This window comes from Muscardinus avellanarius (assembly GCF_963383645.1).
Source record: "Muscardinus avellanarius genome assembly, chromosome: 3".
NCBI lineage: Eukaryota > Metazoa > Chordata > Mammalia > Rodentia > Gliridae > Muscardinus > Muscardinus avellanarius.
The window spans coordinates 23,032,535-23,055,273 of record NC_137788.1 but is presented as its reverse complement, the minus strand read 5'-3'; the positions used below and the strand labels follow the sequence as shown (position 1 = coordinate 23,055,273).

The 22,739-nt window shown below is 49.2% G+C and overlaps 1 protein-coding gene across 2 annotated transcripts; it reads right to left on the bottom strand.

The window, feature by feature from the left end:
• Positions 1-1,545: 1,545 nt before the first annotated feature.
• On the bottom strand, positions 1,546-22,364 carry RCC1 (regulator of chromosome condensation 1; the record flags this gene model as incomplete). 2 transcript variants are annotated; one of them, XM_080691153.1, is made up of 11 exons in its annotated part: positions 22,240-22,364; positions 11,433-11,514; positions 10,759-10,866; positions 9,769-9,956; positions 9,417-9,596; positions 7,745-7,841; positions 7,513-7,635; positions 3,868-4,023; positions 3,590-3,709; positions 3,107-3,259; positions 1,546-1,721 (listed from the first exon to the last, which is right to left on the bottom strand). In XM_080691153.1, the coding sequence occupies exons 2-11, from the start codon at positions 11,503-11,505 to the stop codon at positions 1,546-1,548; spliced, it is 1,374 nt and encodes a 457-aa protein (XP_080547279.1). In that variant the 5' UTR covers positions 11,506-11,514; positions 22,240-22,364. The 2 variants fall into 2 exon arrangements, with proteins under 2 accessions (XP_080547279.1, XP_080547280.1); XM_080691154.1 differs by having other exon boundaries at positions 10,801-10,866.
• Between the last annotated feature and the right edge of the window lie 375 nt (positions 22,365-22,739).

Here is a 22,739-nt window from a genome sequence, read left to right as displayed (position 1 = left end):
AGTGAGATCCTGTTTCAAAATAAAGAATAAGCTGGGTGTTGTGGCGCACACTTGTAATCCCCGCGCTTGGGAGGCGGACACAGGAGAATTAACGCAGGTTTGAAGCCAGCCGCGCTGGCTTTAGAGACCCTGTTTCCAAATAAAAAAGTATAAAAATAGCCGGGCGTGGTGGCGCACGCTTGTAATCCCCGCGCTTGGGAGGCTGAGACAGGAGGATCGCGCAGGTTCGAAGCCAGCAGCACTGGCATAAGAGACCCTGTTTCCAAATAAAAATATAAAAATAGGTCTGGGAGTCTAGCCCGGAGTTAGAAGGGCTTCCAGGAATCCCAGTACCACCAAAAAAAAAAAAAAAAAAAAAAGTATAAAAATAGGTCTGGGAGTGTATCCTGGAGGTAGAAGGGCTTCCAGGAACCCCAGTACCACCAAAAAAAAAAAAAAAAAAAAAAAAAAAATTGTATACACACACACGCACACATATATATATACACACATATATATATTTACTTATAAGACTGGGGGTGTAGCTCAGAGGTAGAATGCCCCTGGGTGCCACCCCTAGTATAGCTAACAAACTAACAAAAACAAACAAAAAAGGGAGTGTATAGAAAACAAGTGGCAGGTTTTATAAAACTATTTATTCAAAGTGATAAAAGATTTCACTCTCCCCTCCAAAATATTTTATAATTTAAAAAAATCAATCCTATTTCACAGCCACTTACACGTTGCTGCTTCCTTTTCTTGGACCAGCCTTTGCCCTCCGACTCCTTCCTTCCTTCCCTCCCTCAGTCCCGCTGTTTGTTTAGAGAACCTCCATCCTTCCTCTCCGTCCTCTCCCTGCCTGTCCCGCCCAATGGCCTTCAGGCGCCTGGCTGCAGGTGAGGCTGCGTGGATGGCGTGGATGGGGATACACAGGCAATGCCTGCAGGGCCTGCATATGCTTTGTGCTTCTGGGAGAACAGCTGGTTGGCTTTATGCACCAAGTGCTTCTCTGTTTTTTGCCCACAGGCACCTGTTCAGAGCCAAATATTTGGCTCGAGGTTGCCCATGGTCCTGTAGCCCTGCCCTTTCTCCAAATTCCCCCAGGCTTGGGTCCATGACAACTGAGTCTGATGACTGCACCATCTATTTGCCTGTGGATTATTAGGAACAGGAAGAGGGACAGGTGACTAGAGTAGGGCTCGATGGAGCCCCCACTTCTCAAAATACAGGCCCCAAACTCCCAGGGGAAGTTTTGGGCATTTTCAGGCAAAGCCAAGGCCAGCCAGGACCATGATGGGTAGGGCAGTGGAAGGAAAGGTCTAACCACACAGGTCTGTGATGAGCAATGTTCCTTCTGACAACCCCTCTCCCCCCTTCATCCTGCAGGTCCCAGGATGATTCCAGGAAGGAGGAAGAGAAAGAAAAAAAAAAAGGATTCTGCTCTGTGATGGGGAAACGGGAGGAAAAGACTGAGGGCTCAGGGCTGGGGAGAGGCCTGCTGGGATCTGAAGCTGTCTCTGCTTCCCTGTTCCATGGGGGCCGGAAGTCAGGCCCTCGGAGGCTTCATCAGCTTTCTTCCTTGTCCTTGACTAATAGGACTGTATGCTGGCCTCCGCTGGACACAGATAGGACCACGCGGTTCTCCAGCTGTTTGCCGGTCATCTCCACGGGGCTCCAGACGTCCTCATCTTGCCCTGTCCCCAGCTGGTAGTTGGTGCCCATGCCCCAGGCAAAAACACGGCCTGCAGGGAAGAGAAACGTAGGTAGCTGTCTCCAGGATCCTCAGCCCCACTTTTCCATACATGGGGACGTGGGGGTGAATTCTGGCTTTGCGAATAGCAGCCTGGCAAGGGAGGAGAAGCCAAGGAGACAATGTCCTTACACTGCCAAAGACTTCTTCCTGCTCCTAAGGATGGCTTTTAAGGCCCCAATGACTAAACTCTGCATGAACCCCCTCCATTCTCAGAACAAAGAGCCTTGGAGGCTCCCCTGTTGGGGATGCATGGAGAGCTGCACCGTGCACTGAACAGTGCACGCCCCACTTCCTCAGAGGTCTCCCAGACAGTATCGGATCAAGCACCTCCATGAATCCAACTTCTTTTTTTTCTTTGTGGCACTGAGGAGTGAACCCAAGTACATTCTACCTCTGAGCTATAGCCCCAGCCCTTTTTATTTTTTTGTGGGACTGGGTATTGGAACTCAAGGGCATTCTAACTCTTCTTTACACTCCTAGTCCTATTTTATTTTTAAACAAAGTCTCACTAAGTTGCTGAGGGCCTTGCTATATTGCTGAGGTTGGCTTCAAACCTGTGATCCTCCTGTTTTAGGCTTCCAAGTGCTATTGTTTGAGATATGGCCTTGCTAACTTAGTGTGCGCTGGCCTCAAATCTGCAATACTTCTGCCTCAGTCTTAAGCGCTGGGATTGCAGGGGCACGCCACCACGCCTGGCTCGCCATCCTGACATCCACAGCCCTCACGCTGCGCCCCTCGCCCTCTCTCCTCTGCTGTGCTGGCAGGACTCTAACAACTAAGCTTTCCTCTTCCTAGACTCTAAGGACAACACCTGGGAATCTAGTACAAGAAGGGGTCGCCCTGGTGGGGAAGCCTGAGTTAGGAGTCTGCAGCCCTCCATTCGAGCCCCTGCCTCCCTCAGCCTCAGGGATCTCTCCTCTATGCTGTAACAAATCATCTCTAACTGAGCATGGTGTACGCGCCCATACTCGATCCCAGCACTCAGGAGGCTAAGGCAGGGGTCACTGGGACCTAAAAACAACCTGGAAAACATAGTGAGACCCCATTTCAAAAGAAAGAAAGAAAAAAAGAACAAAGAACAATTTTTTTTTTTCTTTTTTGCAGTACTGAGGATAGAACCCAGGGGGGGTCTCACTGAGTTAAAAAGGCCTCATGTAGCTGAGGCTGGCCACGAACCATGATCCCCGTTTCAGCCTCCCAAATGCTGGGATTCCAGGCGTGCGCCACCCCACTGGGCTAAGCCAGAACTTCTGAGTAGGAGCAAAGCGGTTGTGGCCAACACCTCTCTGAGCCTCAGCTCCGCCTGAAGGAGAGCGTAGCCTGCTATGAGTTAACAATCACAACCCGCAGGCCCTCGTGGGCAGCCACACTCACCGTCCTTGGTCACAGCATACCCCACAGAGGCCCCGCAGGCCACCGAGGAGACGGCGGGCAGCCTGGAGATGAGGGTGGGTGTGCTCCTCTCCTCCGCGCCCTCCCCAAGGCCCAGCCGCCCATACTCGGCCCGGCCCAGGCTGTATGCTTTTCCTGTGGGAGGAGGGAGAGATGAGCAGTAGCAGAGGGCTGTTCCAGGCAAGGTGGACAGCAGGCCAGGTGCATCCCCGTGTCCTTAGGAGCCTGTCCTCACACCCAGGGTGGTCAGTGTCTTTGCTCCATTTTGGAGGATGCCTAAGAGAACCACGTTATAGGTCCCCAGTGAACCCATACTTGGCCACCAGGACTCTGGGGGACAGGGGTGACCCTCATGGTCCATGTCTGGCCCGACCCATAGAATGGGCCCAGGTCCAAGAACCACACAGTCCCAGGGCTGTATCCAGGCCTCCTCTGCTTCTGACGCAGAAAACTTGGCGCTCCTACCTTCGGAATCCATGCAGACTGTGTGGTGCTGGCCACCAGAGAAGCGCACCCAGGACTTGGTGGAGTTCTTGAAGGATGTCAAGTTCTGGGGTACAAAGCAAGATTCTGTGCCCGGTGTTCCTGCCATCAGGGGAAAGGTGATCTAGGAGCTGCCCTTCTCAAGCCCTTCCCATGGCAGGGCCCCCCTCACCAGGGCATGGTGGCTCTGAGGGGTCAGGTGACTCCACAAAGGGAGCCCAGGTCCCTGGGTCATGCCTGATGTGGGGCTGGAGACTCACCGAGCTGATGGTAATTGGAGAGGCCAAAGCCATATATATGGCCCTCACGGGAAATGGCAAAGGTGAAATAGGCACCACAGAAGGCATCCTGGAACCTCACGTGGCCCCGGCTCCCCCTGGATTTCAGCATCACACACTTGGGGACCAAGAGTCGCTCTGCAGGTAGAGAAGAAGCTAGGGTCAGGGACACACATGAACACGTGGCCTTTCTGCTTACCATGTGGGATGTTAGTCAGGACTCCTCTCCCTGTTTTACAAAAGAAAAAAAAGAGCTACAAATAGTATAGTGCCATTCTCAGATCCCCATGATCATTAGAGGTAATGCTTACATGGAACATGTAATGCCAGACGTTTTAATTAACTCATTTACCTTCACAGACAGTAGATTCAGAAATAGGTAGGTTCAGAGATAAGGAAACCATATCCAGGGTCCCATACCAGTAAGCACCAACCAGAACAGGATTCAAATAAATTCAGGGTTGTCAGTCTTCAAAGTCTGTGTGTGTGTGTGTGTGTGTGTGTGTGTGTGTGTGTGTGTGTGTGTTACTGTGGATTCAGACATGCAAGGTGGTACCAGGGTCTCAGACACGCAAGGCAAATGTTCTACCACCACTACATCCCCAGCCTTTTTTATTTTGGAAATGAGGAATGAACCTAGGGGCACTCTATTTCTTAGGTATAATCCTAGCCCATTTATTTATTTATATTTATTTATTTATTTTGAGGTACTGGAGATGGAACCCAGGGGCATTTGACCTCCGAACTACATCCCTGTTTTTTATTCTTAATTTTGAAACAGGTTCTCACTAAGTTGCAGGGAGCCTAACTAAGTAGCTGAGGCTATCCATGAACCACAATCCTCAGGTCTCAGCCTCCTAAATGCTGGGATTACAAACATATGCCACCACACCCAGCCCCAGCCCTATTTTTTTTTTGCCAGTCTGGGATGGAACACAGAAGCATTTGACCTCTGAGCTATATCCCCTGCCCAATTTTTTAGTCTTTATTTATTTATTTATTTATTTATTTATTTATTTATTTTGGTGGTACTGGGGTTCCTGGAAGCCCTTCTACCTCCGGGCTACACTCCCAGACCTATTTTATATTTTTGAAACAGGGTCTCTTACGCCAGCACGGCTGGCTTCGAACCTGCGTGATACTCCTGTCTCCACCTCCCAAGCGCGGGGATTACAAGCGTGCGCCACCACGCCGGGCACTTTTAGTCTTTATTTTGAAACAGGGTCTCACTGAGTTGCAGAGGGCCTCACTAAGTAGCTGAGGCTTTCCACAAACCGTGAGTCTTTGGTCTCAGTCTCCCATGCCCGGCTCTACCAGCCTATTTTTTATTTTTTAATCTGAAACAAGGTCTCACTGAGTTGCAAAGGGCCTAAATAGTAGCTGAGGCTGTCTGTGAACTATAATTCTCCTGTCTCAGCCTCCCAAATGCTAGGATTACAAGTGTGCACCACCACGCCTGGCTTCCTTTTTATTTTTTATTTTTTTATTTTTTGGGTAGTACTGGGGATGAAACCCAAGGGCCTTCTACCTCCAGGCTATACTCCCAGACCTATTTTTTATATTTTTTATTTGGAAACAGGGTCTCCTAAGCCAGCAGAGGCTGGCTTTGAACCTGCACAATCTTCCTGTCTCAGCCTCCCAAGTGAGGGGATTACAAGTGTGTGCCATCACGCCTGGCTTTCTTTTAATTTTAAAACAGGGTCTCAAGGCCGGGCGTGGTATTGCATGCTTGTAATCCCCACGCTTGGGAGGCTGAGACAGGAGGATCACACAGGTTCGAAGCCAGCCTCAGCTACTTAGTGAGGCTCTCAGCAACTTAGTGACACCCGGTTTCCAAATAAAACATAAAAATAGGTCTGGGAATATAGCCCGGAGGTAGAAAGCCTCTGTGTTCCACCCCCAATACCACAAAAAGCAAAACAAAACAAAACAAAACAGGGTCTCATTAAGTTGCCAAGGCTGTCCTTGAACCTGTGATTCCCCTGTCTCAGCTTTCAAGTATGATGTTACAGGTGTGCATGGCCATGTCCAGCTCCTTTTTACTTTATTTCGAAACGAGGATTGTTAAATTGCCTGGGCTGGCCTCAAGCTTGCAATACTCCTTCCTTAGTCTCCTGAGTAACTGGGATTACAGAAAAGTGCCACCACATGCAGCAAAAAGATGAGGATATATTATTTTGTACTAGGGATTGAACCCAGGGTCATTCTACCTTCAAGCTACACCCCAAACCTATATTTTATTCCTTATTTTGAAACAGAGTCTCAAGGCTGGGCATGGTGGTGTATCCTTGTAATCCCAGTACTTGGGAGGCTGAGACAGAAGGATCATGCAGGTTCAAAGAGAGCCTCACTAAGTAACTGAGGCTCTCTTTGAACCTCTCTCTAAGTAAGAGAGCCTCAGTTACTTAGTGAGGCTCTCAGCAACTTGGTGAGACCCTGTTTTCAAATAAAAATATAAAACAGATCTGGGAGTGTAACCTGGAGGTAGCAGAATGCCCCTGGGTTCTATCCCCAGTTGCTGAAGCCAGCCATAAACCTGAGATCCTTCCGTCTTAGCCTCCCAAGTACTAAGATTATAAGCATGCGCCACCATGCCTGGCAAAATCTGACTTTTTTTTTTTTTTTTGGTGGTACTGGGGGTGGAATCCAGAGGCTTTCTATCTCCGGGCTATACTCCCAGACCTTTTTTATATTTTATTTGGAAACAGGGTCTTACTAAGTTGCTGAAAGCCTCACTAATTAGCTGAGGCTGGCTTCGAACTTATGCGATCCTCCTGTCTCAGCCTCCCAAGCGCGGGGAATACAAGCGTGTGCCACCACGCCCGGCTAAAATCTGACTTTTTTCAAGTTTTTTTTTTCCCCCCTTTTTGATGCCTCCAAGCTATACCCAGTCTTATTTTTTAGTATTTTTATATTTATTTATTTATTTATTTATTTATTTATTTATTTATTTATTTATTTTTGTGGTACTGGGGTTGGAACCCAGAGGCTTTCTACCTCCGGGCTACACTCTCAACCCTATTTTATATTTTATTTGGAAACAGGGTCTCACTAAGTTGCTGAGAGCCTCACTAAATAGCTGAGGCTGGCTTCAAATGGTGCAATCCTCCGTCTCAGCCTCCCAAGCACGGGGATTACAAATGTGTGCCACCACGCCAGCTCATTTTATTTTATTGAAACAGGGTCTCACTGAGTTGCAAAGGACCTCGTTAAGTAGCTGAGGCTGTCTGTGAACCGCCAGTCTCTGTCTCCCGAATGCTGGGATTATAACAGAGGTTTTTTGTTGTTGTTTTTTGTTTGTTTTTGGTGGTACTGGGGTTCCTGGAAACGCTTCAACCTCCAGGCTACACTCCCAGACCTATTTTTATATTTTTATTTGGAAACAGGGTCTCTTAAGCCAGTGAGGCTGGCTTCGCGAACTTGCACGATCCTCCTGTCTCCGCCTCCCAAGCGTGGGGATTACAAGCGTGTGCCACCACGCCCGGCTTCAACAGTTTTTAACCAAAATATAGTACATTTAACATTAGCCTGGACCACAGAGAATCCCTCCTGACTTTGGCCTTCATGGATGGAGATAAGGGGGGACACTTGTCAAGTTGCTCCAGAGAACGTACAAAAGCCACTTACCAAGACCCTGCCGGCCACCACGGTTGGAAAATAACTCAGGCACTCGGCCCAGCTGGCCCTGCTCCCCACAGCCCAAGGTGTAGAGGTCACCATCAACTGTCAGCATTACCAAGTGGTCATTTCCTAAAGATGAGAGGAAGGCAGAGGACGCAGGGTTCATCTATAAAGCCCAAGGCTGTGTCAGCCCAAGAAGATTCTCCAGCTTCTGCCTCTGGCAAGTACCTCGTCTTACCTGAGGCCACCTTTACCACGGGCACGTCCAGCTGCACCTGCACAGGCACCATGCTCTTCTTCATGGGCTCCAACAGCCCAATCACACCATTATTATCCTAGAAGGGAGGACAGAGTGTTTATCAGCCAGTCCTGTCTGCCCTTACCAGCGAAACCCAGGCCTGCTGGAGTCCACAGAGCCATCTCATATAGTGAAACAGGCAAGAGCCACGCTACATACCAAAATATTTATGAACGAAATCACGTGAGGTCGGGAATTTGCAATAAGATAACCAAGAAGTGGAAGAGTAGATGTGAGTAAACAAGCCTGCCAAAAGCTGATAACTGCTGAAGCTGTGTGGCAAGTAGATGGGAGTTTAATATATTATTCTGATAATTTCCATGTGTGTTAGGAAATTCTTTATATAAAATTTCACTTTATTATTTGTTTATTTATTTAGGTTCTGGGGATTGAACCCAGAGGCATTCTACCTCACTCCAGCCATATTTTAATTAATTAATTTTTATTTTACTTTTATAGTATTGGGAATTGAAACCAGAGGCATTTTACTTCAAGCTATACCCCCCCAGCCCTTGATTTGATTTTTGTTTTGAAACAGGGTCTCACTAAGTTGCTGAGGCTGATCCTGAACCCAATGGGATCCTCCACTCTCATCCTCCCAAGTACTGGGATTACAGATATGCATCACCATACCCAGTTCCATGAAAATATTAAGAGCCTTGATAGAGAAATACTCATTAGCTACTTTTATTTTTATGACACTTCAAAATGCAAAACGACATTTTTGTTATGTGGTACTCGGGATGGAACCCAGGGGTGTTCTACCTCTGAGCTACTCCCCCAGCCCTATTTTTTATTCTTTATTTTAAAACAGGGTCTCACTGAGTTGCAAGGACCTCACTGAGTAGCTGAGGCTGTCTGCGAACCCGGATGCTCCTGTCTTAGCCTCCCTAATGTTGGGATTACAAGGATGTGCCACCACACCCGGCTCCATAATACTCTTTTTTAAACTACATTCCCCTGCCTTGGAAAGGCCGAGATGCATGCCTCCCCCACCTAGAGCATCTGAGAAGTTTGAAAGAAGGCTGGGAAGGGGATGGGGAGCAGAGAGAGGGAGATGGGTCAAGACAGCAGCTTCCTAGATAAGCCTCAGCCTGAAGGCATCCTTGACTCACCCCTCTCCCAAGAGGTATACTTCGTAACATCAGACTCAAGTAAACAACAGACTCAAGTAAACACTATGCAGGCACAGTGGTGTATGCCTGTAATCCTAGTACTTGAGAGGCTGAGACAAGGAGGATAGTAGGTTTGAGGACAGCCTCAGCAATGTAGTGAGACTCTCGGTAACCTATTGAGACACTGTTTCAAAACAAAAAATAAAATAGAGCTGGGGGTGTAGCTCAGAGGTAAATTGCCCCTGCCTTTCCCCCCAACACACACACAAATATAAACAGTCAGTGGTGTGGACAGACAGAGGAAGAAGCCAGAGGCTTGGATCTGGGCCCCAGCTCTGCCTATGGGCCTTCATTGTCCCATCAGTAAAGACATACAATAGGGGAAGGGAAGTAGATTACTCGGGGGCTCCACAGGCTAATTCTGCCTGCATACTGGACAAGCGCTCTGCCACTGAGCTACACCCCAGCCCCATGCAGTCTTCTAGGCCCACTCTTACCCGGAATGAACCCCAGAGGAAGACACGGCCATCCTCGGTGAGGGCCGCTGTGTGGCTGTCTCCTGCTGACACCTGTACCACCTTCTCTTGCAGTTCCACTTTCCCGGGGACCATCTCTGAGCCGTCTGCTGATGTGTCCCTGCCCAGGGCACCCTCATCATTGCAGCCAAAGGAATAGACCTGTGTCCGGGATACCCCTTTAGTGCAAGGTTTGGCCTCTCTATAGTTTAGACCACACCCTGCTTGACTAGCCAGCTCCATTTCCACAGTGAAATGTGTGAGGCTCAAAGCTCCTGCCCCAAACCCACCGGCCCCAGGGCCTGCCCAGTACTGTACCAACCTGCCAACTCACCTGGCCACTTTTGCTTAGACACACAGTGTGCATGCCCCCGGCCTCGGCCTGCACAACATCCTCTGGGATGGGCACCAGGGCAGGCTTCTTCCTCTCCATAATGTTCTCACCCAGCCCCAGCTGGCCCACATCGCCCTGGCCCAGTGTCAGCACCAAGCCTGGTTCTGTGCTGTGGGACCTGTGTGAGACTGAGGGGTGGAGAAGACAAACCCTGAGTGTGCAGGGTGACGGGAGACGGGCGGTCACTTCACAGGCTCTGGGACCACACAGACCTGGGTTCAAGCCCCTACTCTGCCACAAGCCTTTAGTATGACCTTTCTGAGCCTCAGTTTTGTCTGGGAAATGGGGTTAACAAATATACCTATCTCAGAAGGTTTTTGTGACAATGAAAACCCGAGCATATTATTGATGTGCAAGGGAGGGAGTGGGAACAAAGAGATACTCTGTACTGTGAAGTGAGCCATGGTGAGGAAGGGGAGAGGACAGGGAGGCTACAAGACAATCCCTGATCGGCCTAAGTCGGTGATCAGGTGCCATGGTGCCACCAGTTGGGGCTCAGATAATATTGTCACCCTTCACTGACGTCCTCTGCTCATGTTGACTTGCTTTGCACACTTTCCATATTTAGGATCCGGAGTTACAGGAAAGGGAGCAGAGCTTCCCAGAGGTTCAATAACCTTCCAAGGATCATAAAGCAAATTAGTAGAGTCAGAGCAGTCCCCAGCCTCTACCCTAACCTTCCTTTATGCCCAGGAATGAGATTCAACTTCTGGACAAATTCAGAGAAAAAATTATTATTGCCTCAGCAGGCAGTCCACCGAAAGCGAAAAGGAACAGCAGGAGGAGCAGCCCACAGCAGCTTTTGGGGAGGCTTGTGCCAATGGCAAGCAGTGCGACCCTCCACAGGCACCGGCAGCCAATGACGCAGCCCCAGCCACGGCCACCACGGCCACTGGAGCTGCGCACAGGGTGCCCTGGGTGAGGAGCCACCTGGTTGGGTTTTCTGGTCAGGAAGGCTCGGCCCGCAGGCACCTTGGCAGGAGCGGGAGCTGGGGCCGCGGCGGGAGACAGTGGCCTTTACTGCCTGGTTACGACAGTCTGCAAAAGACAGACACTGTCTGAGCATGAGTCCACACTCCCTCCTCCCAGACTGGGAGCGACTTCTTGTCCCTGCCTGGCTAGAGGGTCTTAGAAGAAAGAACACAATCGCCTCTCTCAAATGCTGCTAGAACATTATCATCTAATCCTCACGACAGCCCCAGGAGGTCGGCCCTCTTCTCACCGCCTCCTATGAAGGGGGTAAGCCAAGCTTAGCCAGGTTAAGTGCTTGCCTGTAGTTTGGTTTACACGGCTAGAAAGTGAGAGAGCAAGGACTTGAACCCACCTTTGGAAGACAGTGGTCTTGATCATAATGTATTAATGAGTGGGACAAAATTCTAGGATCTAGTTTTTTGCCAGCACTGCTTCAGTGCTTTTAGATACTTGCCCTTTTATAATTCCCTGAACATGGGATTCAATGATCTATAGGAGAAACTTCAGCTGGGTAGAGTCTCTGGAAATCCAAACCCTCAGCTTCAACAGTCAGGGAGGAAGGAGCAGTCTCAGATTCTCAGGGCTCCAAGTAGCCACCCATAGCCAGAAATCAGCAGTAAAGGCTAACTTACCCTTTACTTTCTTGCTTTTGGGGATGGCATCTTCTGGGGGTGATCGTTTCTTAGCTATGCGCTTGGGTGGCATCTTTTTGTCCTGAAAAACCCAGTTAATAGTGCATGTCAAAAATGGCAAACATTGCTGGGCATGGTGGCGCACACTTGTAATCCCTGCGCTTGGAGTCTGAGATAGGAGGATCACACAGGTTGAAGCCAGCCTCACTGGCTTAAGAGACCCTGTTTCCTAGCCGGGCGTGGTGGCACACGCTTGTAATCCCAGCATTCAGGAGGCTGAGACCGGAGGATTGCGGTTTGCGGACAGCCTCAGCTACTTAGTGAGGCCCTCTGCAACTCAGTGAGACCCAATTTCAAAATAAAGAATAATAATAATAAAAATAGGGCAGAGGTGTAGCTCGGAGGTCGAATACCCCTGGGTTCCATCCCCAGACCCTAAAAAAAAAGACCCTGCTTCCAAATAAAAATATAAAAATAGGCCTGGGAGTATAGCCCGGAGGTAGAAGGGTTCCATCCGCAGTACCACCAAAAAAAAGGGAAAACATTAAGCTGGATTGTGGTGGCGCACGCTTGTAATCTGAAAATTTGGGAAGCTGAGATAGGAGAATCACAGTTAGTAGACAGCCTCAGCTACTTAGTGAGGCCCTTTGCAACTCAATGAGACCCTGTTTCAAAGATGAAAAATAGGACTGGGGGTGTATCTCGGAGGTAGAATGCCCCCAGGTTCCATCCCCAGTAACCCTCCCAAAATGGCATTTGGGGGGGGGGGTATTGGGATGGAATCCCGGGGCTTTCTACCTCTGGGCTACACTCCCAGAAAATTTGGAAACAGGGTCTCACTAAGTTGCTGAGAGCCTCACTAAGTAGCTGAGGCTGGCTTCAAACCTGCACAATCCTCCTGTCTCAGCCTCCAAAGTGTTGGGATTTCAAGCATGAGCCACCACACCCGGCAAAAAAGGCTTTTTTAAAATTTTCCATTATTTATTTATTTAGCAGTACTGGGGATGACACCCAGGTACACTCTACCTCCAAGCTATATATACCCTCAGCTCTATTTTTTTTCTTTATTTCAAAACAGGGTCTCAGCCGGGCATGGTGGCGCACGCTTGTAATCCCCGCACTTGGGAGGCAGAGACAGGAGGATCGCGCAGGTTCGAAGCCAGCCACGCGCGCTGGTTTAGGAGACCCTGTTTCCAAAATGAAAATGTAAAAATAGGTCTGGGAGTGTAGCCCAGAGGTAGAAGGGCTTCCAGGAACCCCAGTACCACAAAACAAAACAAAACAAAACAAAACAAAACAAACAGGGTCTCAGTAAATTACAAAGGGCCTCACTAAGTAGCTGAGGCTGTCCACAAACCACAATCCTCCAGTCTCAGCTTCCTGAATGCTGGGATTACAAGTGTGCACCACCACGCCCAGCAAGTTTTCCATTTTTTAATGAAAACTTTATTTTATTCTATTCAGTACTGAAGATGGAACGCAGGAGCAATTCTACCTTCGAGTTACACCCCCAGTCCTATTTTTTAGTCTTTTAATTTTTGTTATTTTATTTCTTTTTTATTTATTTTTTGGTGGTACTGGGGGTGGAACACAGGAGCTTTCTACCTCCGCGCTATACTCCCAGACCTATTTTATATTTATTTGGAAACAGGGTCACACTAAGTTGCCGAGAGCCGAGGCTGGCTTTGAATCTGTGTGATCCTCCTGTCTCAGCCTCCCAAGTGCAGGGATGCCTTACAGGCGTGCACCACCATGCCCCGCATGTCTTTTTATTTTTGAAACAGAATCTTAGACTTGTGAAGGGCTTCCCTAAGTAGCTGAGGGTGTTCATGAACTTAGATCCTCTGGTCTCCGCCTCCTGAATGCTGGGATTACAAGTGTGCTACCACGTCTGCCTCTATTCTTTATTTTGAAACAAGGTCTCACTAAGTTGCAGAAGGCCTCACTAAGTAGCTGAGAATGTCTGGGAACCCTGTTCCTCCTGTCTCAGCCTCCCAAGTACTGGATTATAAGTATGTGCCAGCACACCCAAACTAGTCCATTACTTTTTTTTTTTTATCCTGTGGGTCTGGGGATGGAACCCAGAGGCATTTGACCTCCGAGCTACACTCCCTGCCCTATTTTTTATTCTTTATTTTGAAACCGGGTCTCACTGAGTTACAGAGGGCCTCACTAACTAGCTGAGGCTGTCTGCGAACCGCAATCCGCGTCTCAGCCTCCAGAATGCTGGGGTGCTGGGGATTACAAGTGTGTGCCACCACGCCTGGCTTCCTACCCTATTTTTTAGTCTTATTTTGAAACAGTGTCTCACTAAGTTGCGGGCCTCACTAAGTAGCTGAGGCTGTTCACGGATGATGACCCTCCAGTCTCGGCCTCCTGAATGCTGGGATTATAAGGATGCACCACCATGCCCAGCTATGAACACATTTTTTAGTCCTCATTCCTATCAGCATTCTAGATTTCTGAGCTCCTTCCGGAATCACCCATTCAGCTCTGCTTACAACATTCTAAGGCTTCTCCAGCCTGTACTTTCAACCTTTCCAAATGTCCCCAATAACCAATTCCAAAGGCTTCTCAACCACATGGTCAGGCACAGAAACAATCCCACTCCTGGTACCAATTTCTTTTTTGGTCAGCTTTTTACCAGGGCCACCAAAATACTTGACAAAAACAACTCAGTAGAGAGCCGGGCATGGTGGCACATGTTTGTAATCCCAGCACTGGAGAGGTTGAGACATGAGGATTGCAGTTCACGGACAGCCCCAGCTACCTAGTGAGGGAGGCCCTTTGCAAATCAGTGAGACCCTGTTTCAAAATAAAAAATAGGGCTAGCAGTGTAGCTCATAGGTAGAATGCTCCTGGGTTCTATCCCAGTACCAAAATAAATAAATAAATAAATAAATAATAAAATCAGAAGGAAAAAGATTTATTTGGGCTCATGGTTTCAGAGGTTCAGTCCATGAACAGCAGGCTCAGGCTCCATGGCAGAAACATCATGGAAGCAGGGCCTGGCAGAGGAAAGCTGCTCAGCTCATGGCATCATGGAAACTGGGAAATGGAGTGGGGGGGTGGGGGGGACTAAGGATAGGGGTTTTCCCCAAGGCTATGCCCCCAGTGACCTAGTTCCTCCAGCCATGCCCACCTGCCTATAGTTACCACTCAGTAAATCACTACTAATCATCAATGAATTAATCCATTGATGAGGTGAGAGCTCTTGTGATTCAATTATTTCAACTCTGAACACTGCTGTATTTCCTAACACAAAGTTCTGGGAGGACTTCATCTCAAAAACAAAACAAACACCTGGGAGCAGTGGCACATGGTTGTAAACCCAGTACTTGGGAAACTGATTATGTGATCAGAGGGTGAAGCTTCGAGGTAAAATGACCCTGGGGTCAATCCTGAGCGCGCGCGCGCGCACACACACACACACACACACACAGAAAAAGGCAGAGAAATTGCCTATTAGTTCTATTTTGTGTGTATGTGTAGAGTACTGGAGATGGAACCCAAGAGCATTCTACCTCTGAGCTATACCCCAGCCCTATTATATTCATTCATTCATTCATTCATTCATTCATTCATTCATGATACTAGGGATGGACCCCCCCCCCCCGGGCCTTCTACCTCTGGTCTATCTCATGCGCCACCATGCTCAGCTCTGTTTTATTTTTATTTTGAAACAGGGTCTTACTAGGTTGAAAAGATTATCACTACTTTCTGAGACTGTCTTTGAACCTGCAATACTCCTGTCATAGCTTCCCAAGTACTGGGATTCAGGCATACACCATAATGTTCCACTTCTATTTTTTATTTCAAAACAGGTTCAGAGCCAGGTATGGTGGCACAAGCTTGTAATCCCAGCAATTGGGAGGCTGAGACAGGGGGATCGCAGTTCATGGACAGCTTCCGCTACTTACTGAGGCCCTTTGCCACTCAGTGAGACCGTTTCAAAATAAAGAATAAAAAAGAGGGCTGAGGGTGTAGCTCAGGGGTCAAATGTCCCTGGGTTCCATCCCCAGTACTGCAAACAACAACAACAAACAAACAAAACCAACAGGCTCTGGTTGACTTGCTCAGACCAGCCTAGAACCTGCCATTCTCTTATCTCAGCCTTTCAAGTACTGGGATTACAGGTGTGTGCCACCCTGGCACAAACTAGTTCTTTTTATTTTATTTTATTTTTTGCAGGTCTGGGGATGGAACCCAGAGGCATTTGACCTCCGAGCTACACCCCCTGCCCTATTTTTTATTCTTTATTTGAAACAGGGTCTCACTGAGTTGCAGAGGGCCTCACTAAGTAGCTGAGGCTGTCTGCTAACCGCGATCCTCCTGTCTCAGCCTCCCAAATGCTGGGATTACAAGCGTGTGCCACCATGCCCAGCACAAACTAGTTCTTTATACAAACTCCCTAACTGCTGGGGGTGGAGGGTGGAGGGTGGTACTGGGGATTGAACCTTGGGTGCTCTGCCACTGAGCTACACCTCTGGCCTTTAATTGCTTTGGGGGTTGCTGAGGATTGAACACAGGGGCATTCTACCTGTAAGCTATATTCCCAGCACTTTTTATTTTTTTGAAATAGGGTCTTGCTGAATTATTAAGGCTGGCTTTGAACCTGTGATTCTTCAATCTCAGCCTCCCTAGTACCAGGATTATAGGCATAGGCATGGGACACCATATCTGGTTTAGATTTTTTTTTTTTAATCTTGAGACAGGGTCTAGCTAAATTAACAGGCTGGCCTTGAATTTCTGATCCTAGTGTGCCAATCTCCCAAGGACTGGGAATACAGGCCAGTGCCATTGCTCCTGGCTTCTGGGTGTGTTTTTGTTTTGTCACTGGAGATGGAACCCTGCCCTTAACCTGCTAAGCAGAAACCCTAGCACTGAGTTACACCCCAGGTCACTGCGTGTGTCTTATTAACCAGTCAATGTCTAGACTGGGAATCTGGACTTGGCTCTTCTCATGTTTCTAATCCAATTCTTCACTCCCCAGCGTCCATCTTCAAGGAGTCGACACTGGGATAATAGTGACAGTCACAAAAAATTAAAAGTCAGTACCACTTAAGCAACACATATGCTAAAATCTGAGAGAAACAGAAGACTAGTATAAATAATTAAGAGTCAAGCTGGGCGTGGTGGCACGCTTGAAATCCCAGCATTCAGAAGGCCAAGTTCACACACAGCCTCAGCTACTTAATGAGGCTCTTTGCAACTTAGACCCTGTTTCAAAATAAAGAATAAAAAATAGGGCAGGAGGTATAGCTCAGAGGTCAAATGAGCCTGGGGCTCCATCCCCAGACCTGTAAAAAAAAATAACAATTAAGAGTCAGAAATAGAGTCAACAGCCGGGTGTGGTAGCGCACGCTTGTAATCCCCATGCTTGGGAGGCTGAGACAGGAGGATCACACAGGTTTGAAGCCAGCCTCAGCAACTTAGTGAAACCCTGTTTCCAAATAAAATATAAAATAGGTCTGGGAGTATAGCCTGGAGGTAGAAAGTCTCTGGTTTCCACCCCCAGTACAAAAAAGAAAGAAAGAAAGAAAAGAAATGGAGTCAACATCCACCTGTGGTGTGCTGACCTTCCTAAGGTATACTCACTCCAGTTGTACAGATAAGAAGGATGAGGCTCCGGGAAAGGTACCCAGACCATTCAGAGGTAGGATGAAGTCCCAGGCTGGAGATGCCACCCTACCTCCTCCACTTCTGCACTTGTTGAATGAAGGGAGCCTAGTGTCACTGCTACAAACCCCAGTGACCTCACCACAGCCTAGTTTTGCCAAAGGGCAGCCTAGTGTTCTGGGACCACAGCAGCTGCTCCTTCCCTCCCCCACACCAGGAAGCAGAACCTGCATGCCAGACTCAGGGTCTGAAGAATCTCTTTGTGTGAAAGGTCCCCAAGAGGGAAGGGAGAGAGTGCTGCCCTGTCAACAAACATTTGCTGAGCTGCTGTTAGGCCAGGAACAGGGTTGGCATACTTCACACCAAGAGTTCTTCTCTAGGGTTGCTCTTGTACACAGAACCTCTGTGTTTATTATTTTATTTTTTCCCTGGTGAAAGGAGCCACAGGCTTCCACCAAGATGTTAGAAGCACTGTTTTACAGAAATTATAGGTTATTAGTAATCCTCACCACAGGCATCTAACCTTCTAGTTTACATATAAGGAATGTCAAGACGAGGGAGACTGCAAGCTCCACTCAGATGCCCTTCTCTGGGGAAACCTTCCTGCCTCCTCCACCCCCATCCAGTCCAGTGTTCCTAGGTCCTGCACTCTGACCTTCCTCACCACGACCCTGCTGTACCACCTTCGGGCTCCTCTCCTGCAGAATCACCTGTGGCGTCCCTCGCCAACAACCATCACCTGTACCTTCATGCCTTTGCCTGTGGGTGCCCCCGGCCCGATCACCCAGACCCGCCAACGCCAGCCAGCCTGTGCAGTTCCATCAAAACACGATCAAGATTCAGCTCCCTCGGAAAGCCACCCCTGACCTTCCCGGGCGGAGCTGCGGTCCCCGCGGGGTTCCGGCACTCAACTTTTTGCTAGGGCACACAAGTCACACGCGGTCGGGGCTCAATTAAGTCCTGATGAACTAAAGTCCTGGCAGCAGCAGTGCCCGGGCTGCGGGGCGCACACCAGGGACCGCAGTGGGCCGTCTCTGTGGACACGCACGCCATCTCCGGGCCGAGCCGGCGTTCCGAGAAGGCCACATGGGCGCCGGGTCACCATTGTTCCCCAGCACCGCAGGGCGGCGCGGAGCTCCGGGACGGTGCCCCGCCGCGGACCCTCGCCAGCCCGAGGCTCCCAACGCCGTCCCGGGCAGAGTCCGCCGCCCGCGCCGCCCTCCACGTGAGCGCCGCCGGGACGCGGCGCCGGGCGGCCAGGTCCCCGCGCTCGGCTCGGGCCGTTTGAATCTCCCGCCGGCGGGGAGGCGGGGGGCGTGCGCGGCCCGGGCGAGGCCGGGCGCCGGGCCGGCAGCCGGAGCCCGCGCCCCGCGCCCGCGCCCCGCGCCCCGCGCCCCGCGCCCGCGCCCGCCCCCAGCCCCAGCCCCAGCCCCAGCCCCAGCCGGCCCGCGCGCTGGCGGCGACCCTGCGCCGGGACCCGCGCACTGCGCCCGCCGCCCGCCCCGCCCCGCCCGCGCGACCCACCTCGGTGCAGGTCGGCCCCCAGCAGCTCCAGCGCTCGCCGCCGCCGCCGCCGCGAACTGCCCCGAGCATGCGCTCTGCGGCCTCCGGCCCCGACCCGGCCAGAAAGGAAAACAAAGAGCCGGCGGCCCCTGGCGGCCGCCCCGGGAAGTGCAGGAGGCTGGCGCCCCGGCCAGAGCCAGGACCTGGCCCTCGCCCTGAACCAGACACTGGGCTGTGAATGTCTGAAACCCTCGATGGGGACAAGTGGCCTGGCCATCAAGCAACTGGAAAGACTACTTGAATCCGGGATCGTTTGGGCAATTTTCATGCGAAACGATCTATACGGAGGAAACAATGATAGTGCTCTTTCCTGGCCTCAAGAGGGACTCTCCATGGAGAAGGTAAAAAATCAATGACTTTTTTTTTTGCGGTACTAGGGATGGAACCCAGGGGCATTCTACCTCGGAGGTACATGCCCAGCCCTATATTATTATTATTATTATTTTCTTTGCGGGTTTGGGGATGGAACCAGGGGCATCTGACCTCCGAGCTACAACAACCCTATTTTTTATTTTTATTTTGAAACAGGGTCTCACTAAGTTGCAGAGGGCCTAAGTAGCTGAGGCTGCCCGCGAACCGCGATCCTACAGTCTCAGCCTCCAGAATGTTGGGATTCAAGCGTGTGCCACCACGCCGGCTCCTATTTATTATTATTATTATTATTAATTTATTATTTTGCAATACTGGGGATGAACACCAGGGGCATTATACCTCTGAGCTATACCCCAACCTTTTTTGGGGGGGAATTTGGGAATGGAAACGAGGGTCATTCTACCTCCAAACTACACCCCCTGCCCTAATTTTTTATCTTTTATTTTGAAACAGGATCTCACTGAGTTGCAAAGGGCCTCACTAAGTAGCTGAGGCTGTCTGCGAACTGCAATCCTCCTGTTTCAGCCTCCCAAATGCTGGGATTACAAGCTTGCGCCACCACCCCCGACTTCCAACCTTATTATTTTTTTGGTGGTACTGGGGGTGGAACCCAGAGGCTTTCTACCTCCAGGCTTTACTCCCAGACCTATATATATAATTTTTTTTTAATTTGGAAACAGGGTCTCACTAAATTGCTGGAAGCCTCACTGAGTAGCTGAGGCTGGCTTTGAACCCATGTGAACCTCCTGTCTCAGCCTACCAAGCGCGGGGATTACAAGTGTGCGCCACCAAGCCCGGCCTTATTTTTATTTATTTATATTTTTAGGGTCTGGGGATGGAACCCAGGGGCATTTGACCTCCAAGCTACACCCCCTGCCCTACTTTTTATTCTTTATTTTAAAACAGGGTCTCACTAAGTTGCAGAGAGCCTCACTAAGTACCTGAGGCTGTCCACAAAATGCGATTCTCCGGTCTCAGCCTCTCAAATGCTGGGATTACAAGCGTGTACCATCATGCCACACCCGGATCTCCAACCTTATTTTTTTATTCTTTATTTTTAAACTGAGTTGCAAAGAGTATTCCTAAATAGCTGAGGCTGTCCTTGCCTCCTGTTTCAGCCTCCCAAATGCTGGGATTACAAGCACTTTGGCCTTATTATTTATTTATATACATATATATATATTGTGGGTCTGGGGATGGAACCCAGGGGCATTCTACCTCCAGGCTATACCCCCTGCCCTATTTTTTATTCTTTTTTTTTTTAAACCAGGTCTCGCTGAGTTGCAGAGGGCCTCACTAAGTAGCTGAGGCTGTCCGTGAACCACGATCCTCAGGTCTCATCCTCCCAAATGCTGGGATTACAAGCATGCACCACCACTCCCGGCTGCCTATTTTTTATTCTTTATTTTGAAACTGGGTCTCACTGAGTTGCAAAGGGCCTCACCTTAAGTAGTTGAGGCTGTCCGCAAACCTCAGTCCTCCTGTCTCAGCCTCCCACTTTCAAGAGCCACACAGGGTTGTGACAAAGTTGAGCACAAAGCCATCTAACTTGGCATGGGGCGTAAGAATGATTTTCCAAGTCTAAAAGTACAAAGTATCCTATAGGAAGCTAGAGCCAAGACAGGTTGTTGGGAACTGCCCCGTAGACTGGATGGGGTGTCTTATGTGTCTGTGGAGTACTCCCCTTGGTCCTGAGGTCATGGGAATTGTGGAAGGGATCTGAGCTGGGAGATGAACAAGAGGTCTGTTTGAGAAGTGAAGACAGAAAAAGGAGGAGTCAAGAGTGAGAGTAAGCCGGGCCTGGTGGTGCACGTTTATAATCGAAGTACTTGGGGGGCCTAGACAGGAGGATCATACAGGTTCGAAGCCAGCTTCAGCTACTTAGTGAGGCTCTCAGCAACTTAGTGAGACCCTGTTTCTAATAAAATATAAAATATAAGCCGGGTGTGGTGGCACACACTTCTAATCCAGCACTTGGGAGGCTGAGACAGGAGGATCGCAGTTCACAGACAGCCTCTGCTACTTAGTGAGGCCCTCTGTAACTTAGTGAGACCCTGTTTCAAAATAAAGAATAAGGTAGGGGGTGTAGCTTGGAGGTCAAATGCCCCTGGGTTCCAGGTTCCATCCCCAGACCCACACAAAAAAAAATTATATATCTATATATATCTATATATCTCTGTGTGTGTGTGTGTGTCTGGGAGTGTAGCCTAGAAGTAGAAAGCCTCTGGGTTTTGTTCCCAATACCCCCCACACACACACACACACGAGCAAGAGGAACAAGGGGGGCTAGGAAGGAAAGGAGGTATGGGTGGGAACTGGGGGTGGGAGCTGAAGATGAACAGAACTGGGCACCAAGCAGATACCCTCGTGTTAACGCGCCCTTTCATCAGGATGCACACAATAGTTCACAGGGTTTCAGGTATTCCCTGAGCTGACCTTGCAGGTCATTTGATTATGTCTGGGGGTTTCCAAGGTCAGGGCAGCAATTATTATAGAAGGGGTATTTTCTATTTGTGTATGTGTGGTACTAGGGAGGGGATTCAGGGGTATTCTAACTCTGAGCTACACCCCTAGCCTGACCTCCGAGTTACAACCTCTACCCTATTTTTTATTCGTTATTTTGAAATAGGGTCTAAGTTGCAGAGAGCCTAAGTAGTTGAGGCTGTCCACAAACCAAGATCCTCCAGTCTCAGCCTCCCAAATGCTGGGATTACAAGCGTAGGCCACCACGCCCGGCTCTGATTTTTTTTATTCTTTATTTTGAAACAGGGTCTCACTAAGTTGCAGAAGGCCTCAATAAGTAGCTGAAGCTATCCGTGAATGTGAACCATGATCCTCCTATCTCAGCTTTCCAAGTACTGAGATCAGAAGTGTGTGCCACCATGCTGGGCTCTGATGAACATTTTTTTTTTTTTACAGTACTGGGGATGGAACTCAGGGGCATTCTACCTCTGAGCGACACCCCCAGCCCTATTTTTTATTCTTTTTTATTTGTTTTACTAGAATAATGGTACTGGGGATGGAACCCAGGGGCCTTCTACCTCTGGGCTACATTCCCAGACCCATTTTATATTTTATTTGGAAACAGGGTCTCTTAAAACCAGCTGAGGCTGGCTTTGAACCTGCATGATTCTCCTGTCTCCGCCTCCAAAGCATGGGGATTACAAGCCTGGGCCACCACGCCCGGCTTGATGGACATTTTTAATGAGTATTTCCTACCCCAAAGCATTCCCCTGCCTTCAGATCCTCTTACCTCTTCAAGTTTACCTCTGCCTCCATCATGAACTCCTCCTTTGGATGATATTCTGTGAAATTTCTCCAAGTTTTTATCCTGGGGTCTCTGATCTCTCTGCTTTCTTCCTCCAAGATTTTACTCATTCACATGCTTAATATAATTATAAAAAAATGATTATTACTGCCACCCACTTGTTAACCACAGAAACATATCCATGCTTGTTGGATCATTTGTTTCTCACAAAAACATATGACAGTCAGAAAATGAGATTTAAAGAGATTAAGCAGCTGGGTGGCACAGCGACACATCCCCATAATCCCAGTATTTGGGAGCCTGAAACTGGAGGATCCCAAGTTTAAAACCAGCCTCAGCAATTTAGTGAAAACCTGTTTCAAAATAAAAAATAAGAAGCCGAGCATGGTGGCGCACGCTTGTAATCCCCACGCTTGGGAGGCTGAGACAGGAGGATCACATGGGTTCGAAGCCAGCCTCAGCTGCTTAGTGAGGCTCTCAGCAAC